The sequence below is a fragment of the Microcaecilia unicolor genome, chromosome 8 (genome assembly GCF_901765095.1).
Source record: "Microcaecilia unicolor chromosome 8, aMicUni1.1, whole genome shotgun sequence".
Taxonomy (NCBI): Eukaryota; Metazoa; Chordata; class Amphibia; order Gymnophiona; family Siphonopidae; genus Microcaecilia; species Microcaecilia unicolor.
In genome coordinates, this window is record NC_044038.1 from 199,578,598 (window position 1) to 199,596,512 (window position 17,915).

Below are 17,915 nucleotides of genomic sequence, written 5' to 3' on the forward strand. Positions count from 1 at the left end.
TATAAACTGCACCTAACTTTAAGTATGGCAGAATCTAGCCCTGAATGTCCTCGTGATAAGCTGTATATAAGGCAAACGTCAAGACAGCTGCAGATTCGGTTATTAGAACATAAAAGTACAATTTCTACACAAAAATTAAATGCTCTTCTGGCAGCGCACTGGGTGGTTATGTAACAAGAATTCACTATGCTTAAGTGATTTACAGTTGAATGGATCCCTCCATTGCCATTTGGGGGGGGGGGGGATCACCGAAGGAGATTGCTACAAGCTGAAGAGCGATGGATTTCTACATTGAAAATGCTAGAGCCTGATGGTTTGAATGCCAACATTTTTTCTAAAGTATTAAAAAGATTTTTTTAATGTTTATAATTACAAGTATTTTTTTTGGGGAGGGGGGGGGAATGCTACTAAGCTGGAAGTAAGACACTGATTGGCTGGTTTGAATGACAGTGTCCTTCTTATAAAAGCTGCCATTTTGTTTGAGCAGTTGACTCTTTGGGTAGCAGTTGTTTGTGCTGAACCTTTCGAATAGTGAGTAATGTTACTTCTGAGATTTGATAAATGTATAAGCATTTTGTTTATTGATTGTTTTTAATGTTGCTCTCCCATTCAGTAGTTTATGATTCCCTGACGCAGCTTGGTGAAACGCTGGCCATTGTTGGATATAAGCAATTTATGAGTCACTCAAGTTTATTGGGAAAGCTACCACAAAGCTTTGAAGCTAAATAAAATTAGAAAAAATGGCTAGAGGTAAATAAAAATAGCTTTTTATGCCTATGATAAGATTAGAGCCAGCTGGCAGACTAGAAAACAGAGTCTGGGCCCGTTAAGGCTTTTTCCTCTCAGTTAAAACGTTGGTCTGTTAATAACACGTACTGATACTCTTAATAAGATTTTGGTGGAGGCAGATATTTGTATGGTATTAAGTACTCCGCTTCCTTCTCGATTTTGTATAAAATCCTGAATGGAGTGGAATGGGTAAATGTGAATCGTTTGTTTTACTCCTCTTTCAAATGTACAAAGTCTAGGGGACACGCCATGAAGTTACACTGTAAAACATTTTAAACAAATAAGAGAAAACCACTTCCCTCTCGACTTTGTATAAAATCCTGAATGGAGTGGAATGGGTAAATGTGAACTGTTTGTTTTACGCTTTCAAAAGTACAAAGTCTAGGGGACACTCCATGACGTTACACTGTAGAACATTTAAAACAAATAAGAGAAAATATTTTTTTCACTCAGCATATAGTTAAGCTCTGGAACTCTTTGCCGGAGCAAGTGGTATAAGCAGTTAATATCACTCTGGCCGATATTCAGTGCTATTTAACCAGCCAGCCATGGCTCCTGGCCGGTTAAATATCACTTGACCAGCTAAACACTAATATTCAGTGAGAGATAGCTGGTTACCTCCACTGAATATTAGTGCTTAGCAAATAGTGGCTAACCAGCTATATTGCGCGATATAACCAGCTACTCGCGAATATTCAGTGCTTTGCCAGATAAGTTTAGTACCCAAATCGGACCACCTAAATAGCAGTCCTATCTTTGGCCACTATAAACTTAACCGGCTAGTGCTGAATATTAACTTGGCTGGTTAAGTTTAAGCCAGCCAAAAAAAGAAACCCAGATATTCAATGCAAGTCACTGGAAATGGCCCGGCATTGAATATCCAGGCTCAGCACCAATCACTGGACTTTGTTAGCCTGCCTCCCACGGGCTGAATATCAGTCGGATTGGGTTTAAAAAAAGGTTTGGACAAATTACTGGAGGAAAAATCCATAAACTATTATTAAAAAGTCACTACTTATCCTCAGGGTCGGTAGCATGGAATATTGACACTTTTTAGACTATGGCAGGCAGGGCCGCCGAGAGGGGGGGGCAGGGGAGACAAAATTCCCCAGGCCCGGGCCTCCAAGGGGGGCCCGGCGCCGCAGTCCCCTCCACCCGCCCCCCCTCCGTCCACCACCAGGCCGGGACCCCCTGAATTCAAATCATAGCACCTCACCTCGACCTCACTCCATGTGAAAGAAGCGCAGCAGTGGCAGCCTGCAGATCGCCTCCCTTCGGGCCTTCCCTCCCTGTGTCCCGCCCTCGTCTGACGTAACTTGCGTGAGGGCAGGACATAGGGAGGGAAGGCCCGAAGGGAGGTGATCTGCAGACTGCCGCTGCTGCACTTCTTTCACAAGGAGCAAGGTCGAGGTGAGGCGCTATGATATGAATTCAGGGGGGCCTGGACCGGTGGTGGACGGAGGGGGGCGGCGATGGGGCGCCGGGGGCGGCCTTGCCCCAGGCCCGGCCCAGTCTCTCGACGGCCCTGCTGGCAGGTACTTGTGACCTGGACTGTTCGCTGTTAGAAACAGGATACGGGGCTAGATAGACCATTGGTCTAACCCAGTATGGCAACTCTTATGTTCTTATGTTATAGAATTATCCCCTGCCTGTCTGTGACCACTTTGGAAACCCCAGTTCACATTTGCCTGGTTAATTCTTAAGATCAATTTCCCACTATAGGTAAAAGACATCCTAAGGTCCAGGCTGAATACTTTCCTTTGCTGATCCCACGACCTCATGATTTTATTAACAAGAGAACACTTCCTGAACTCTGAATTCCACTTTTATTATACAGTATCCGAATTTGAAACGGTGAGAGGAGCTTGCTAGAAAACTAAGCAGATATGAGATAGGTTCTAAAACTGTAGCAAAAAAAAAAAAAAAAAAAGTAAAATGAACATTCAAGTGAGCTTGAATTGATTATACAGACCAGCAACTTACCAGACAGAAGCCTTTTTAAACAATTGCTTCCAAGGCACACAAGTCTGTTTGGAGGGAGAAAGGCCCTTTCCCAGATCTTCTAAGGAGACCGTGAGCTCTGCATTAAAGAGATCATCCTAGATTTACAGTCTAATTTTCTCTTGCTATGGACATACCAGCAAAATATATTTGTGCTACTTCCACAATCAGAACCCAGATGGATATAAAAACTGAACTGGCCACTGGGTGTTGGTAATAGGCGATGGCAAAATAACAACAGAACAACAGGAACCCTCACAGTCTCACAGACAAACCAAACACAGCGAAGGTGACATAAACAAAGGGCTAGATGATGTCAAAATGGTAAACATGTTTATTCAAAACATCCCAGACGCAACACAAATCGTGTTTTGGCCCAAATGGCCTGCTTCAGGAGTCTTCTAGCTAATATTTAAACTGCTAGCTAACCTTGAAATACCGTGTTTCCCCGAATATAAGACACTTTTCCTCCCCAAGACCCGCTAGGTCTTATTTTCAGGGGAGGTCTTATTTTTTTTTCAGGGAAACATCGGGGCGCCACCCCCACCCAAGGTCGCCCCCCCAACCGAGGTCGCCGGGCCCCCCCTCCACCCACCCTCCATCGCTCCCAACCTGAAACGCCTCCTTTCACCTTCCTTCGCAAGTTCAGAGCAAGCAGCAGCAGGGCAGACCTCTCCTTCCTTCTGTGCCTCGCCTTCACCTGACGTTATGTTACGTCAGGCGAGGGCAGAACACGGAAGGAAGGAATAGCCTGCCCTGCTGCTGCTTGCTCCGAACTTGCGAAGGAAGGTGAAAGGAGGCGTTTCAGGTACTGGTAGTTCCGGGAGCGATGGAGGGGGGGGGGGCGGTGACCTCGGGTGCGGCGGCGGCGGCCTTTGTCCGGCTCTCGGCGACCCTGCTTCAGGTAGGTCTTACTTTCGGGGGAGGCCTTATAATACAAATTTGCAGCAAAACCCCAGTAGGCCTTATTTTCGGAGTAGGTCTTATTTTCGGGGAAACACGGTAGTAATTGTGATGATATATACTAACAAGGCAAGTAAAAATAATACAGTAACAAAAGACACCTAAAGATCTTTCAAAAGTTGGAGGCAGGAGCAACACCTCCTCCCTTGGATACCGCCTCTTCCAAAATGGTGGAGCCCAGCCCCTGCCTGGTGCATTCTGAAGAGGCAGCACCCGAGGGAGGAGGTGTTGCTCCTGCCTCCAACTTTTGAAAGATCTTTAGGTGCCTTTTGTCACAGTATTCTTTCTACTTGCCTTGTTAGTAGTATATTATCATCACAATTACTGTTTCAGGGTTAGCTAGCAGTTTAAACATCTGCTAGTAGACTCCTGGGCCAAAATATGACTCATGTTGAGCCTGGGATGTTTTGAATAAACCTGTTTACTATTTTGACATCATCTAGCCCTTCGTTTTTGTCACCTTCACTGTGTTTGGTTTGTTTGTTGGTAACAGGTGACCATTAACTAACTTGTTAGTCTCACTCACACACATAAGGAGTGACTCGGGCTACACATACTGCAGCAGGACATGTTTATCCACTCTTACCCTAGCTGAGATAATATTTAACCATCTCTCTGACCTCATGTGCAACTCTCTTTAAATCAATCACCTTACTTTCTAACTCTTCCTACTTTCTTAACTATCTATATGTTACATCTTTGCTTTAAACTCTGGAATTCGTTGCCGGAGAACGTGGTGAAGGCGGTTAGCTTAGCAGAGTTTAAAAAGGGGTTAGACTGTTTCCTACAGAACAAGTCCATAAACCGCTACTAAATGGACTTGGGGAAAATCCACAATTCCAGGAATAACATGTATAGAATGTTTGTACGTTTTGGAAGCTCGCCAGGCGCCCTTGGCCTGGATTGGCTGCTGTCGTGGACAAGATGCTGAGCTCGATGGACCCTTGGTCTGTTCCCAGTGTGGCATTACTTATGTACTTATGTACCCTTTACTATAAATTATAACGTTCTATTACGTATTCTGTTGACATTGTAAGTAGTATACCATGCCATACTTTGTATTGTTTTTGAATATTTTTACTGCTGTAATTGTGTATTGCTCATGGTTGATTTATTCTTACTGTACACCGCCTTTAGTGAAATTCCTTCAAAAAGGCGGTAAATAAATCCTAATAATAATTAATGCTCAAAGTGGTTAAGCCAACAGCTGATAGTGGCGACTACTGAATGGTCAACCACGGTAGTTCTATTATTAGGTTTCAATTTACTGTTTTCAAGTTTACTCCATTTATTGTATTTAGTTTATTCTTGGTTATTTTACTATTGTTATGCTGTTAACAAAATTGTAAGTTTTATGTTAAACTGTACCTGCTGTAAACTGCCTTGGGTGAATCTCTTCAAAAAAGCGGTTAATTAATCCCAATAAATAAATAATACATAAATTTGGAATATCTGCAGTGTTCAACAGTCAGACATGGATAAGTCAGGTCATCTGGCAGGAGCACTGGGTAGACTTGCTGCTCTCTGAGGCCCTCATGATCAAAAGCCCCGCGCTGTTCCAAACAGCGCCCTAAAAATAGCGCCGGGACAGCGCAGGGCTTTTCTACATCGATGATCAAAGATAATGCATGCAAATCTAAGCAGCGCTATTATCTTTGATTATCATGTTGAAGTGTGGGAGAATTGTGCCCGAGCATGCGCTCAGCACAATCCTCCCGCACTTCTTTGACAGGTCTGGGCTGTCAAAAGCCCAAAACTTTCAAAGTGGCCTGCCGATCCCCCAACAAAGGGCCAAACCGACTCCCACCCTCCCACCCAGCGATGGTGGGGGGGGCTGGAGTCCAGCCCCCCCCCCACGAACCCCCAGAGGACTTGGTTGCCGGCTTAAGAAACGCTGCCCTACCCTCCCATCTGCGACGGGGGGGGGGGGGGGCTGGAGGATCTTGGGTCTCCAGCCCCCCAAACCCCCAGAAATCGTTGTGATCCATCGACGGGGGGGTGGGGCCTAGAGGTCCACCGGGCCTCCAGCCCACCCCAACTCCTCCCTCCCCGGCGTTCTCTACAAATCCCTGGTGGTCCGTGGTGACACGTAACCCCACCCACCCACCTCCCTCCCGGCCCCCCTACCTTTGTTGGAGGAGGGACGCAGCCTGCATGCCTCCCTCCTCTTCCTTTCGACGCCGCTTCAAAATGGCGGCGCCCAGCCCCGCCCATTGCATCCTGGGATGCGCTGGGCGGGGCTACATACCATATAAGGGAGCGATTCCCTTACATGGTATGAAGCCCCGCACAGTGCATCCCAGGATGCAATGGACGGGGCTGGGCACCGCCATTTTGAAGCGGCATCGAAAGGAAGAGGAGGGAGGCATGCAGGCTGCGTCCCTCCTCCAACAAAGGTAGGGGGGCCGGGAGGGAGGGAGGAGGGTGGGGTTACGTGTCACCACGGACCACCAGGGATTTGTTGAGAACGCGGGGGGGGGGGGGAGGAGTTGGGGTGGACCTCCAGCCCCACCCCCCTCGTCGGTAGATTACAGCGGCCACAAGGATTTCTTGGGGTTTGGGGGGCTGGAGGCCACCAAACCTCCAGCCCCCCCCCCCCCCCCCGGCGCTGGTGGGAGGGTGGGACAACGCTTGGCCGGAGGCGGCCACGAAGATTTCGGGGGGGTTCGGATCGTTGGGGGGGGGACCGGAGGTCCATTGGACCTCCAGTCCCGTGTGCTGTTGCCTTGGGGGGGGGGGGAACGGGGGCCTGCCAGCATGCAACTGCATGCTGGACAGGGTTCACCATTCCTCCCCAATGATCCGCAAAATCTAACGCCAGCTCGGAGCTGGCGTTGATTTTGCTGCAGCCAGTGACCCAATCTTTGGCGCGCTGGTCGCTGATCATTGGGGATGAATGCGTTAAGCGCCAATTAGCATGCATTTGCAAGCTAATTGCGCTAGAAGCCCTGTTTAGCATGCATTTGCATGCTACTTGCGCTGAGAGCCCTCGAGTGCGCTGTTTCAGGCGCTTGAGGGCTCTGATCATGGGTCAGCTGCAAACTCTGGCGCTAGTATGGCGTTAACAGCCTCTAGCGCCAGAGTTTGCTTTTGATCATGAGGGCCTGAGGCTCTAAATCCAAAGCTTCAGCCACTAGTCTTAAATAGATTCACTAGTGCAAAAATTCAAGGACTGCTGAGCAGAGATGGGCTTCACCTGCGCAAGAAGGGGTGAAGCATCTTCCAGAACAGACTGGCAAACCTGATTAGAAGGGCTTTAAACTAGGATCATGGGAGCTGGGTGGACACAGAGCTCAGATACATTAAGAGCACCATCTGAAAAGCTATGTTTACTAAAACTGAGAGCATGGGAAATAGAGTCCCCTATACAGAGGTAGGCATGAAACTGGATTTAGTGGAGACATGGTACATAGAGAATCAGACTGGGATATAACTCCATTCTATTCCAGTCTATAATCTATCCAGGAAGGACAGGCTTAGAAGAAAGGGAAGAGAAATGCTGCTATATATAAAAAGTAATAATATTGGGAAAAACACTCCAAGTTAATTGAGAAAGAGGAACTGGAACATTTATTTATACTGGTGGATTATACAGATCTTCCATGCAGGCAGAGAGTTAACTGAAGTTATTCACAAAATTGTTATGAAAGGGGAAATAATTTTTAGATGATTGTGCTCACGGGGAGCAACCTAAACTAAAAATAGACAATGCGACTGAGCTGGAGAGAGGTGGATGTGGTTCCTCTTCAGGAAAGTGGAACTATTTATTTGGATTTTGTTCATACCTTTTTCAGTAGTAGTTTAAAATGAGTTACATCCAGGTGCACAAGGTCTTTTTTATTTATTTATTTATTTATTTATTTATTTATTGCATTTGTATCCCACATTTTCCCACCTTTTTGCAGGCTCAATGTGGCTTACAATACATCATGAATGGTGGAAATATATTAGAAAATAGACATTTAGTGTCAGGCAATGGAGGGTTAAGTCACTTGCCCAAGATCACAAGGAACAGCAGTGGGATTTGAATCAGGCACCCCTGGATGTCAAGCCTGGTGCTCTAACTAACATAGTAGATGACGGCAGAAAAAGACCTGCACGGTCCATCCAGTCTGCCCAACAAGATAACTCATATTTGCTGCTTTTTGTGTATACCCTACTTTGATTTGTACCTGTGCTCTTCAGGTACCTGTGCTCTACTAGGCTACGCCTCTATTCCAGACTATGGACTGTTTAATCTGACGTCTGTAGTGAGTAAATTCATGGAAATACTGCTAAATCAGAGAATAGTGTGGCTTCTGAACTTCAATGATCCGAGACAGCACGGTTTTGCTAGAGATGGGCCTGGTCAGATGATTAGTTTCGTTGGTTGGATGTGCAGAGTTGGAACAGGGGAGAGTGCTAGATGTTATGTACTAAGGGCCTCTTTTACTAAACCGCGCTAGTAATTCCCAGTGCGGCAAATGTGCTGCAGCCCATTCTGGGCTGCAATCGCATTTGCTAGATGGGAATCACTAGATCAGTTCAATAAGAGAGGCCCTAAGATTTCAAGAAGGTCTTTGACACAGTTCAACATTGATGATTTTTAAATAAACTGAGGGCCCTCAGTGTGGGCCCTGAAGTGACTGACTGGGTTGGAAACCGGTTGAGTGGAAGATGACAGGGAGTGGTGGTTAATGCAGTTTATTTATTTAATTAAAAATGCTTGGTATACCGCATATGCCAGGGACTGGCCTTTAAGCGGATTACACAAACAATCAGGCTGCCAGAAAAGAAGAACAGAAAAAAAAAAACTAAGAGGAAGAAATTAAAAGAAGAGTCAAGAGTGAGGAGAGAAGACAAGAGTGAAAAGATGCATTTTTATGGCTATTTGATTTTGGTATAGGAAAGATCAGTGGAGGTGTGGTCTAATGATTAGTGTAGCGGTTTGCAGATCTGGGAAACTGGGTTCAATTTCCGCTGCTGCCTGATGGTCAGCAGTGGGTTGGTATCCTGGGGAACCAGGTTCAATTCCCTATGCAGCTCTGTGTGACCTGGGCAAGTCATTAACCCTCCGTTGCCCCGGGTACAACAGTATCACAATGTACTACTTAGATTGTAAACCCGCTAGGACAGACCCAGTACCTGTAAAATGAAACTGTAAACTTAGGTCTAAACGGTATATAAATATTTGAATGAATTAAATGTGTGCAGGTATGAAGTTCCAAATTTTTGGACCGGCATAGCTTATAGCAGTAGCAAGAGTAATATAAAGTTGAATCACTGAGGGAGGAGCAATTTGAAGGGCAGTTACTGCTGAGCAGAGGGAATGAGATGGGGTGTAGGGAATGAGAAGATGAGACAAGTAATCCAGGGCAGAAGGAAGATGGGATTTGAAGACAAGCATCAGTAGTTTAAATTGAATGCGGGCTGAGAGTGGTAACCAATGATCAAGATGGAGAAGTGGAGTGATGTGGTTGAAGGGTTTGGAGTAGTGAAGCAGATGAACAACTGTGGACTGAACCAGTTGAAGATGTTTCAAAGAGGAGAGTGGTAGGTCGGCATAAAAGGAATTGCAGTAATCAAGGTATGTGATGATGAGACAAAGAAGGAGCATGCAAACCGAGGAGGATAAAAAATAGCATATGTCCCAGATAGGGTGAAGGGCAAATAAAGATATTTGAAGAACAGAGTTTATTTGAATTTTGAAGGTAAGGTGACTATCAAAATGAACCCCCAGGATCCTTAACAAATCCTTGAACTCTAGGAGATGCTGATCGATGATGGGACAGGAAGGACAGGAGCGAGGGGGTTAGGGAAGTGAATGGCTTCACATTTTTTTAGAGTTGAGAAATAGACGGTTATCACGGAGCCAAGAGGAGACTTTTTGTAGACAGAAATTGAGATCAGTTAAGTCAAGTTGCATAGAGTGAACATGAAAGAATATCTAAATGTCAGTAGCATAACAAAACAGAAGGCAGTGATTGGATTGGATGAGAATAAGGAGTGAGGCAAGAAAGATATTAAACAGTGTAGGTGCAAGAATAGAGCCGAGGAACACGGAAGAGAACAGGGAAGGTATGAGAATAAGCTCGATGATGGGCAACTTGGCAGGTGTGGTTAGAAAGATAGCTTTGGAACCAGTGCAGAACAGTACCTGAGATACCGATAGATTGGAGACATGAGAGCGAAGGAGCGTGATCAATGAGATCAAAGGCAAAAAATAGGTCAAGTGAAACAGAGACAGAGGCAGGAGAGGAAAAATTAATAGATTCTAAGTCTTAATGTAGAAGGTGAAAGGATGAGAGGGTCTTAAGATGGATGAGAGGGTCATAAGATGGGGCAGATGATCCAGAGGGTGCAATAGAATTGTTGTCAAAAAAGGGCCTGGGGCTTGCTGGCAGCTTCAGAGATTCGACATGAGAGATAATCTTTTTTAGTTAAGGGCAGAAAGGCATGGAGCGGAAAGAAACATAGCGAGAGCGGAAGACATATAGAGTGGACGAAGAGTGGCATCTGCATCAAGTATGTTCAGCACCACGGAGTTAGGACTTTAGAAGTTTAACAGCCTGTGAGAACCAAGGTGTATTGGTGGTGTGACGGCAGGATGATGGATAGAGAAGGGCCACTGAATCAAGAGCATGACGAAGGGAATGATTGAGATCCTGAATTTGAGGGGAAAGAGGGTCAGAAGGGGAGAGTGAGGAAGGAGAGGGAAGAAGTGTGGGGAGTGAGGAAATATTCTTATCGGTTAGAAGATGCCAGGGTGGGGGGGGAGTTGTGCGGGAATAGTGAGAGGAACAGAAAAGTGGAGGAGAGCGAGGTCCCAGAGGAGCCACTGAAAAAAGATAGGGGAGGAGGAAAGGATATCCACAATGAATTTTCATGAGATAGATTTGGAAGCAGTGCATGCAAATCTCTCTCAGGAATATTCATTGTGGGTATCCTGAAAACATGACTGGCTGGGGTGCCTCCAGGACCAGGTTTGGGAACAACTGTCCTAGATAATAAAATTCTGTGCACAAAACAAGTGTAGGATCTGGGGGTGATCATATCTGATGATCTTAAGATGGCTGAACAGGTAGATAAGAGAGGAAAATGCCACCAAGAAGGTGGAGGTACGCTAGGATCCTACGCAAGGAAACGCACACAGCAGGGAGTAGGAAGGGAAGGCTCCTCCAAGAAACTGGGGAAGACATATATTGTAAATCAAACCTTTATTCCAAGTTACACAGTTTTTCACTGTGTAACTTGGAATAAAGGTTTGATTTACAATATATGTCTTCCCCGGTTTCTTGGAGGAGCCTTCCCTTCCTACTCCCTGCTGTGAACAGGTAGATAAGGCAGAGGATGTCTGGGTGCATAGGAAGAGGAATGGCAAGCAGAAAAAAGGAAGTGATGGTGCCTCTATGCATAGGCGCCAACATTTCAAAATGATTGTGGATGCCAAACACAATGCAAATTAGCCCTCCCTAGATACCATGCTCCTTAGATATTTGCTTAATATTGGGAATGACCAGCACCCACCACAGAGCTAGCTCCTATGCCTCCATGTAAATCTCTACTGAGGTCTAATTTGGACACTACACCTTCAAAAGAATATAAACCAGATGAAGTCATTCAAGAGGATGGCTACTACAGTGGTCCATAGTCATTATCATAAAGCTTATAAGATAGCCTTAGAGATTCACTATATATTCTCTGGAGGAAAGGGAAGAGTGGCAATTGAATGGAACAGCTTCCTGGTGGAGGTGACGGAGACAAAGACAGTATTTCAATTCAAGAAAGCCTGCTGGTGGAGACAGGCAGGCTAGATAAATTGCAAGGCCATGTTTTGGTGTCATATTCTATGCTTTTCTGTTTTATACTCCCAAAAAAGTGACTCCCTGTACTACTGCTGAAATTATGTCTCATAAAGCAGCTCAGATCTGGAATGATCTTCAATTGTCAATGAAGAAAATGTATTATTTTGCTTTCCATAAATGCCTAAAGATGTACTTGTTTCAAAAGTCTTTGACTGTTGATTTATTTGTTATCTCTATTGATGATGTTATTGCAAACCATCTGGATCCTACTAGAGGGAGAAAATGGTCTATAAATGTTGGGTTAGATTAGATTACTGGTATGAGTTCAGTTCTGTTACTAGCTCCAACCTGTTTGTTTTAGCTGGGCCATATTTTAGGAATGTTAATAAATGTTCTAAGTTTGTGCTTCTGCTTACTGGCAGTGTTTTAAAGGAACACTCTCTCCTTTCATAGAATTTGACCAATCTCTTTACACAAGATTTACAGGAGCACAGCACTACCTTTTTCACTGAGGAGATGTCTGTACATCCAGTAGACCCAGAACAAGGTGCATAAACCTGCAAAATAAAAGACACTTTCCCAGCCATACCAGTCCAGCAAGAGTGATCCCACACCTCCAATCACCAGGGTCCTGCAGGGAAGACAGTTCACAAAGGTTTCTAACTAAGATAAGATAAACATACTGTGGAAAAGCAAACAGAACCTGAATCAACCCACTAAAACCAGTCAGGTCATAGGCCACTGCAGGGCTGTTCTTAAGACAGGGGTGACAGGGGCAGCTGCACAGGGCCTTGTGCTCCCAGGGGTCTCATGCAGTCCTGGGATTTGTGGTCTTGTCATAGCTTTGGAACCCCCTTTGGAGTTGGAACCCTCCCACCCCCCTCAGAGTTAGAACCCCAGCTTCAGCTTTATCTTTCCTTTGAAACGGTGCATGGCTGGAGTTGGTGCATGGCCGGCAACCAGCAGTCCTCTTCATCAGAGTCGTCACTAGTGTCCCAGCCAATTAGGAGTGCCCTCTTAGGCACCAGACAGGCTTCCTGATTACCCATCACAGCTGCACTTCTAGCTCAGCCACCTGAAAAAAACTGAGCACTACGAGGGTCCTGCCCCCACCCCCCCCCCCCATGGTTCCATATCCCCTCCACCCCTGGGTTCCACATATCTTCCTCCATCCCCTTGGATCCAACATCTCTCCCCATTCATTCTCCTTCACCCTCTCCTGAGGCCAACATCTCCCGCTCTCTCTCCCCCTGGATCTGGCTCTCTCTCCTCACATTTACCTCAAAAGTTCCCTTCTCTGTACAAGGCCCTGGCTGTCCACCACTGACTGGAACCTCTCTGCTGCGGCCCACCCTTGTGGAAGCAGGAAGTTACATCAGAAAGAGGAAGGCCGCGGCAGAGAGGTTCTGATCAGTGGTCAGTGGCAAACAGCTGGGGCTCTGTATGGTTTCTGAGGGAAGGGGAGGCTGTGAGAGAGAGGGAGTTCTGGACATGTTCTTAGTTATGTAATAATTGACCATTCGGGCAACTGCGCAGTGCCTGGGCCCCCCAACTGCACTGGGCCTTCAGGCACTGCGCAGTTGCCCAAATGGTCAATTATTACATAACTAAAAACAAATAAAAATAAACCATCTTGTCAAAGGGGGCGGGGCTAGGTGGGCGGGGCTAGGCAAGGAGCTGGGGGCCCCATCAAACTGGTCCGCACAATTGCTATGACTGGCCCTGGGTCACTGCTTTCACATATATTCCCTGCAGGTCCAGTGGTTCTAATGCCACTTCTATTATAACCATCCATCAGAGGTTCTGACTTTCAGACATGTGTGAACCTAGCTCGCACACTGAAACTCTTATCCTAAACTGAAGCTTCCTGATTTCCTTTTAATCTCTTTTGCAAAAGTTTGACTAAGTAGGTGGGAGAAAGGAGTAAGAACCCTGAACTGTGGACCAGTCCAGTAGTTCAATGGCACTGCCATGTGGAGGGTCACCAGTTTAATTCCCAGACTGGGTCTTCTACACTGGGGCTGCAGATATTATGGAAGCAGCATTCACAGATGCTGAGGTGGCGTTATGTTCATTAATCAAGGGAGTGACTCTAGAGACCATGATACAGAATTCTGGAAGGAGCATTGTTAAAACCATCATTGTAATGGGAACAGTAGGATAATGAGCCTATCAAAACAAGGGCAAAATGGATGAAGGGTCACAGTACCAGAGTCCCAGCACTGGTCCAGATTTAAAAAAAAAACAAAAACAAAACCCTTATCCCCCCCTTCCCCAACATCCTCCAGTTCCAGTTTTCCAGTCTTGTGCACTCACAGACATACCAAGTTACCAAGTTTCAGGCTGGAGATTTTTTGGCCTGTCCTGGTTTTGAACTTCCTCCCAAAGCAGTATAGCAATGTAGTGCCTGATCCTGCCCAATGAAATCTATGCTGCAAGTCCCATAAAGAACCAGGATACGATGGTCAGAAATGAGGGACTGCCCCAAATTCTCCAGCCTGGAATTGGGTAACTTGGCATCTCTGCACTCACTCAAGGAGAAATCCTGGTTGTTGGATGCACTCAGTGCTATGACTTACCCAAATTGAGAGCCAGACCCTACAGTGCAGCACGTGAAAGCTCTTTCATTCTCCCGCACCTTCTGGGAGAACAGACTGGCCAAGGCAGGGAAGTGAACTCCTGAGAATAAGAAAGGAGACATCAGTCCTTGAGCTGAGAAGAAATCGCTCCTGGAAGAAAGCTGTACATGGAAGTTTCTCAGACATGATACAAGAGCCAGTCTTCCCTCTATCTCATGTCACATAAAGTCTCTCAAACCAGGAGAGATTAAGAGGCAGATGCACTAAAGCTAAATGAGCCTTTAATGACTCTCCAACGAGGAAAATTTGATCCGTTGCATGCATCAAAGGGCTTTTACCGAGGAAGCCAGCAGCTAACGAAAACGGAATGGAGATGAGCAATTAGTGTGAAAACCCCATTGAAACAACATGCACTAACCTTTTCCGATTGCCTTTACGCAGGAAAAAGGCAGGAAAACTAACGAGAGGTCTGGACCACTCGTTAGGTCAGCTCTGTGGCAGGAAAAATCATTAAGAGAAAAAATAAACAAACTTTGAGCCAATCCCAGCGCATTAGCAGAGCTAAAAGCGCTGTGATTGGTCCAAAGGACGTCAGAAAAACAAAAATAAATAAAAATAAAAAAAGGATCGGGAGGGGGCAAGGGCGCTCATCAGGAGCGTCCTGTACGGACGGCCTTGCCCCCCCCCCCCCGCTGCTCGCCACTTTCCGCCGCTCCCCCCACCCCGAAAAAGCAAAATGCTAGCTGCCCCGGTCCCCCTCCCTTCCTCACTACTCTGTCACCTCAGCTCCGCCTCCTGACATCCTCCGTCCTGTGCCCCGCCCCCTTTTGGGGTCGTCGCCGCCATTCCCCTCTTCCATCGGGCCCCCCTCCCTCTTACCGGGCCCGTGCAGCGCCTCTCTCCTCTGTCCGAAGGCGCTGCACGGGCAAGAAGAAAGCTGATGGCTGCCTTCGCCCAGCTTCGATGGCGCGTCTTTCTCCTGCTGGGCCCGCCCCTGTCTGACGTCAGTAACCTACGTAGGTTACCGACGTCAGACAGGGGCGGGCCCAGCAGGAGAAAGCAGGAGAAAGACGCGCCATCGAAGCTGGGCGAAGGCAGCCATCAGCTTTCTTCTTGCCCGTGCAGCATGCGCAGAGCAGCCAAGCGTTATGCTGGCTGCTCTGCGCATGCCAAGGACGTCCTTTATGGACTTCCTTCACTATAAAAACAAAAAGATGAGCTGTGCCTATGGACGTCCTTCACTATATATATTAAAAAAAAGACAATCTGTGCCTATGGATGTCCTTTGCCCCCCCCAGATCGCTGCCGCTGCCCCCTCCCCCCTGCATTGAAATGACAGCTTCCCGCAGCCCCGGCCTCCCAGCCATCCTACGCACCCCCGAGGCCCTGCCCCCGCCGCCCCCCCTGAGGTCGTCACTGCTGCCGCCCTCATCTGACGTAAGGGAGGAAAGGAGGGAAGTCCGAAGGGAGGCAATCAGTTGTTGCCTGCTGCAGCGTCTTCACATGGAGGTGAGAGGCACTGTGAGGGCCCGGCCCGGTGGCAGACAGAAGGGGGTGGGTGGAGGGGTGCAGTGGCGGCAGTGACAATCTCAGGGGGGGGGCGGTGGGGGCGGGGCTGCATGAAGTTGTTATTTCAATGCAGGGGGGAGGAGGGAGCGGCGGTGATCTCGGGGGGGGGGGGGGGCGAAGGACGTCCATAGGCACAGCTTGTCTTTTTTTTAATATATAGTGAAGGACGTCCATAAAGGACGTCCCTGACGAGCACTTTTTTCCCCTATTTTTTTTTTTTGTAACATTTATAGACTTTTTTCAATCCCGTGCAGCCCCAACGACAGGTACAGACCTCTCGTTAGATTTTCCAGCGTTAAGGCAATCGGAAAAGGTTAGTGCATCTCATTACAATAGGGTTTCTACACAATTTGTTCATCTGCATTCCGTTTTCGTTAGCTGCTACCGTCGTCGGAAAAAAGCTCGGAGAAGTCTTCAGTGCATGCCAGAGTTTACTACTTGCTCATTAATGGCTCGTTAAGTTTAGTGCATTTGGCCCTGAATGCTTTATTATTATATCACACACTCTCAAGTGTAGCAAAACCAATGAACACCAATCAATTGTTTACACTTTCAAAAAGTACATAGAGTAGAGGACACACCATGATGCACATTTAAAACAGGAGAAAATACTTTCTCACTGAACACATATTTAAGCTCTTGGGCCCGATATTCAGACCACAGGAGGTAGCTGGGCTGCTTTCTGTGGTCAGCACTGAGCTCAGATATTCAATGCTGGGCCGTTTCCAGTGACTGGCATGGAATATTCAGTTTATCTTTGGCTACTAAGAACACAGCCAACCAAGTCAATATTCAGCGCTGACCGGCAAAGTTCATAGCAGCCATAGATAGACCCGATATTGATCTGGCTACAAAACTTTGCCAGCAATGTGCTGAAAACTGGCAGATAGCCGGTTATATCGCACAATATAACTGGCTATCCACTAAGCACTAACCAACGATATTCAGCGGGAAATAGCCAGTTATCTCCCACTGAATATCTCCGGCTAAGTACCATTTAACTGGCCAGGTGCCATTCCAGTCGGTGGAAGTCATTGCCAGATCATATGGGAAAAGCATAGCATAGCTGAGTTTAACAATAGTTTGGGCAAATTCTTGAAAGAAAAGCCCATAACCTAGAGTTTCCAAGTTACATAGCTCCAAGAGGGAGATTTAAGCCAGTCTTGGATTTTTGCTCACCTCATCTTGATGCATTACAGGACCTGCAACACTGATTTCAAAGGATAGAATCAGGATCAACAAATCCCACGCTGCTCTGGGATGCAAATTGAAAACCAGGCCAAAATGCCTCCCTCCTGGAACGGGGTAACTTGGTAGCTCTGCATCATAGGACAGACCTTGAAAAAGCCACTGCTGATCCCTGGTGGTAGGTAGCATAGAAACTATCTATGAAGAAAGGATAAAGCAGCTAGGGCTCTTCAGCTTGGAGAAGAGATGGCTGAGGGGGAGATATGATAGAGGTCTATGAAATACTGAGTGGAGTGGAACGGGTAGACATGAATTGCTTGTTTACTCTTTCCTAAAATACTAGGAATGAAGCTACTAAGTAGTACATTTAAAACAAATCAGAGAAAATATTTCTTCACTCAATGTGTAATTAAACTCTGGAATTCATTGCCAGAGAATTTGGTAAAAGCAGTTAGCTTAGCAGAGTGTAAAAAAAAGTTTGGAAAATTTCCTAGAAGAAAAGCCCATAAGCCATTATTAAGATGGGAAAATCCATGGCTTATTTCTAGGATAAGCAGCATAAAATCAGTTTTACTGTTCTGGGATGTTGCCAGGTACTTGTGACCTGGGTTGGCCACTGTCAGAAATGGGATTCTGGGCTTGATGGACCTTCGGTCTGTCTCAGTATGGCAATGCTTATGTTCTTATGTACTTTTCGGATTCTAGCAGGTACTTGGGCCAACAGTTGCCAATTCAGGTCATATCTAGTATCCTGTTTCCTTTGGTCTAATGCAGTATGTCAATACATATATTCTTAAGTCCCTTAATACCATGAGAATTTTCTTTTCTTATTTTATAAAAAATCATTTACAGTGTTTGTGTTTGACACACCCAGATAATCTGGGATGTCAATACAGGTGTGATGACGTGGGCACTTGAACACTGTAAAGGAAACTGCAGAGGAAAAAGAGAAGCTGAGAAAAGAGGTGAGACAGCTTTGAGAAAGAGGGAGGCAGAGAATTGCCAGACTAAAGATAAAAAATCAATGAGGAGTAAGGAAATG

The 17,915-nt window shown here is 46.3% G+C and overlaps 1 protein-coding gene across 1 annotated transcript in view; it reads right to left on the reverse strand.

Annotated features, from left to right (window-relative positions):
- Nucleotides 1-17,915, reverse strand: part of SLC17A9 (solute carrier family 17 member 9) — a 59,967-nt gene that overhangs the window by 22,535 nt on the left and 19,517 nt on the right. The window contains exons 4-6 of the mRNA XM_030211955.1: nucleotides 14,117-14,216; nucleotides 12,038-12,168; nucleotides 2,773-2,869 (exon numbers count right to left, since the gene is read on the reverse strand). Of these exons, the coding sequence (XP_030067815.1) occupies nucleotides 2,773-2,869; nucleotides 12,038-12,168; nucleotides 14,117-14,216 (328 nt within the window). The remainder of the gene's footprint in view (nucleotides 1-2,772; nucleotides 2,870-12,037; nucleotides 12,169-14,116; nucleotides 14,217-17,915) is intronic.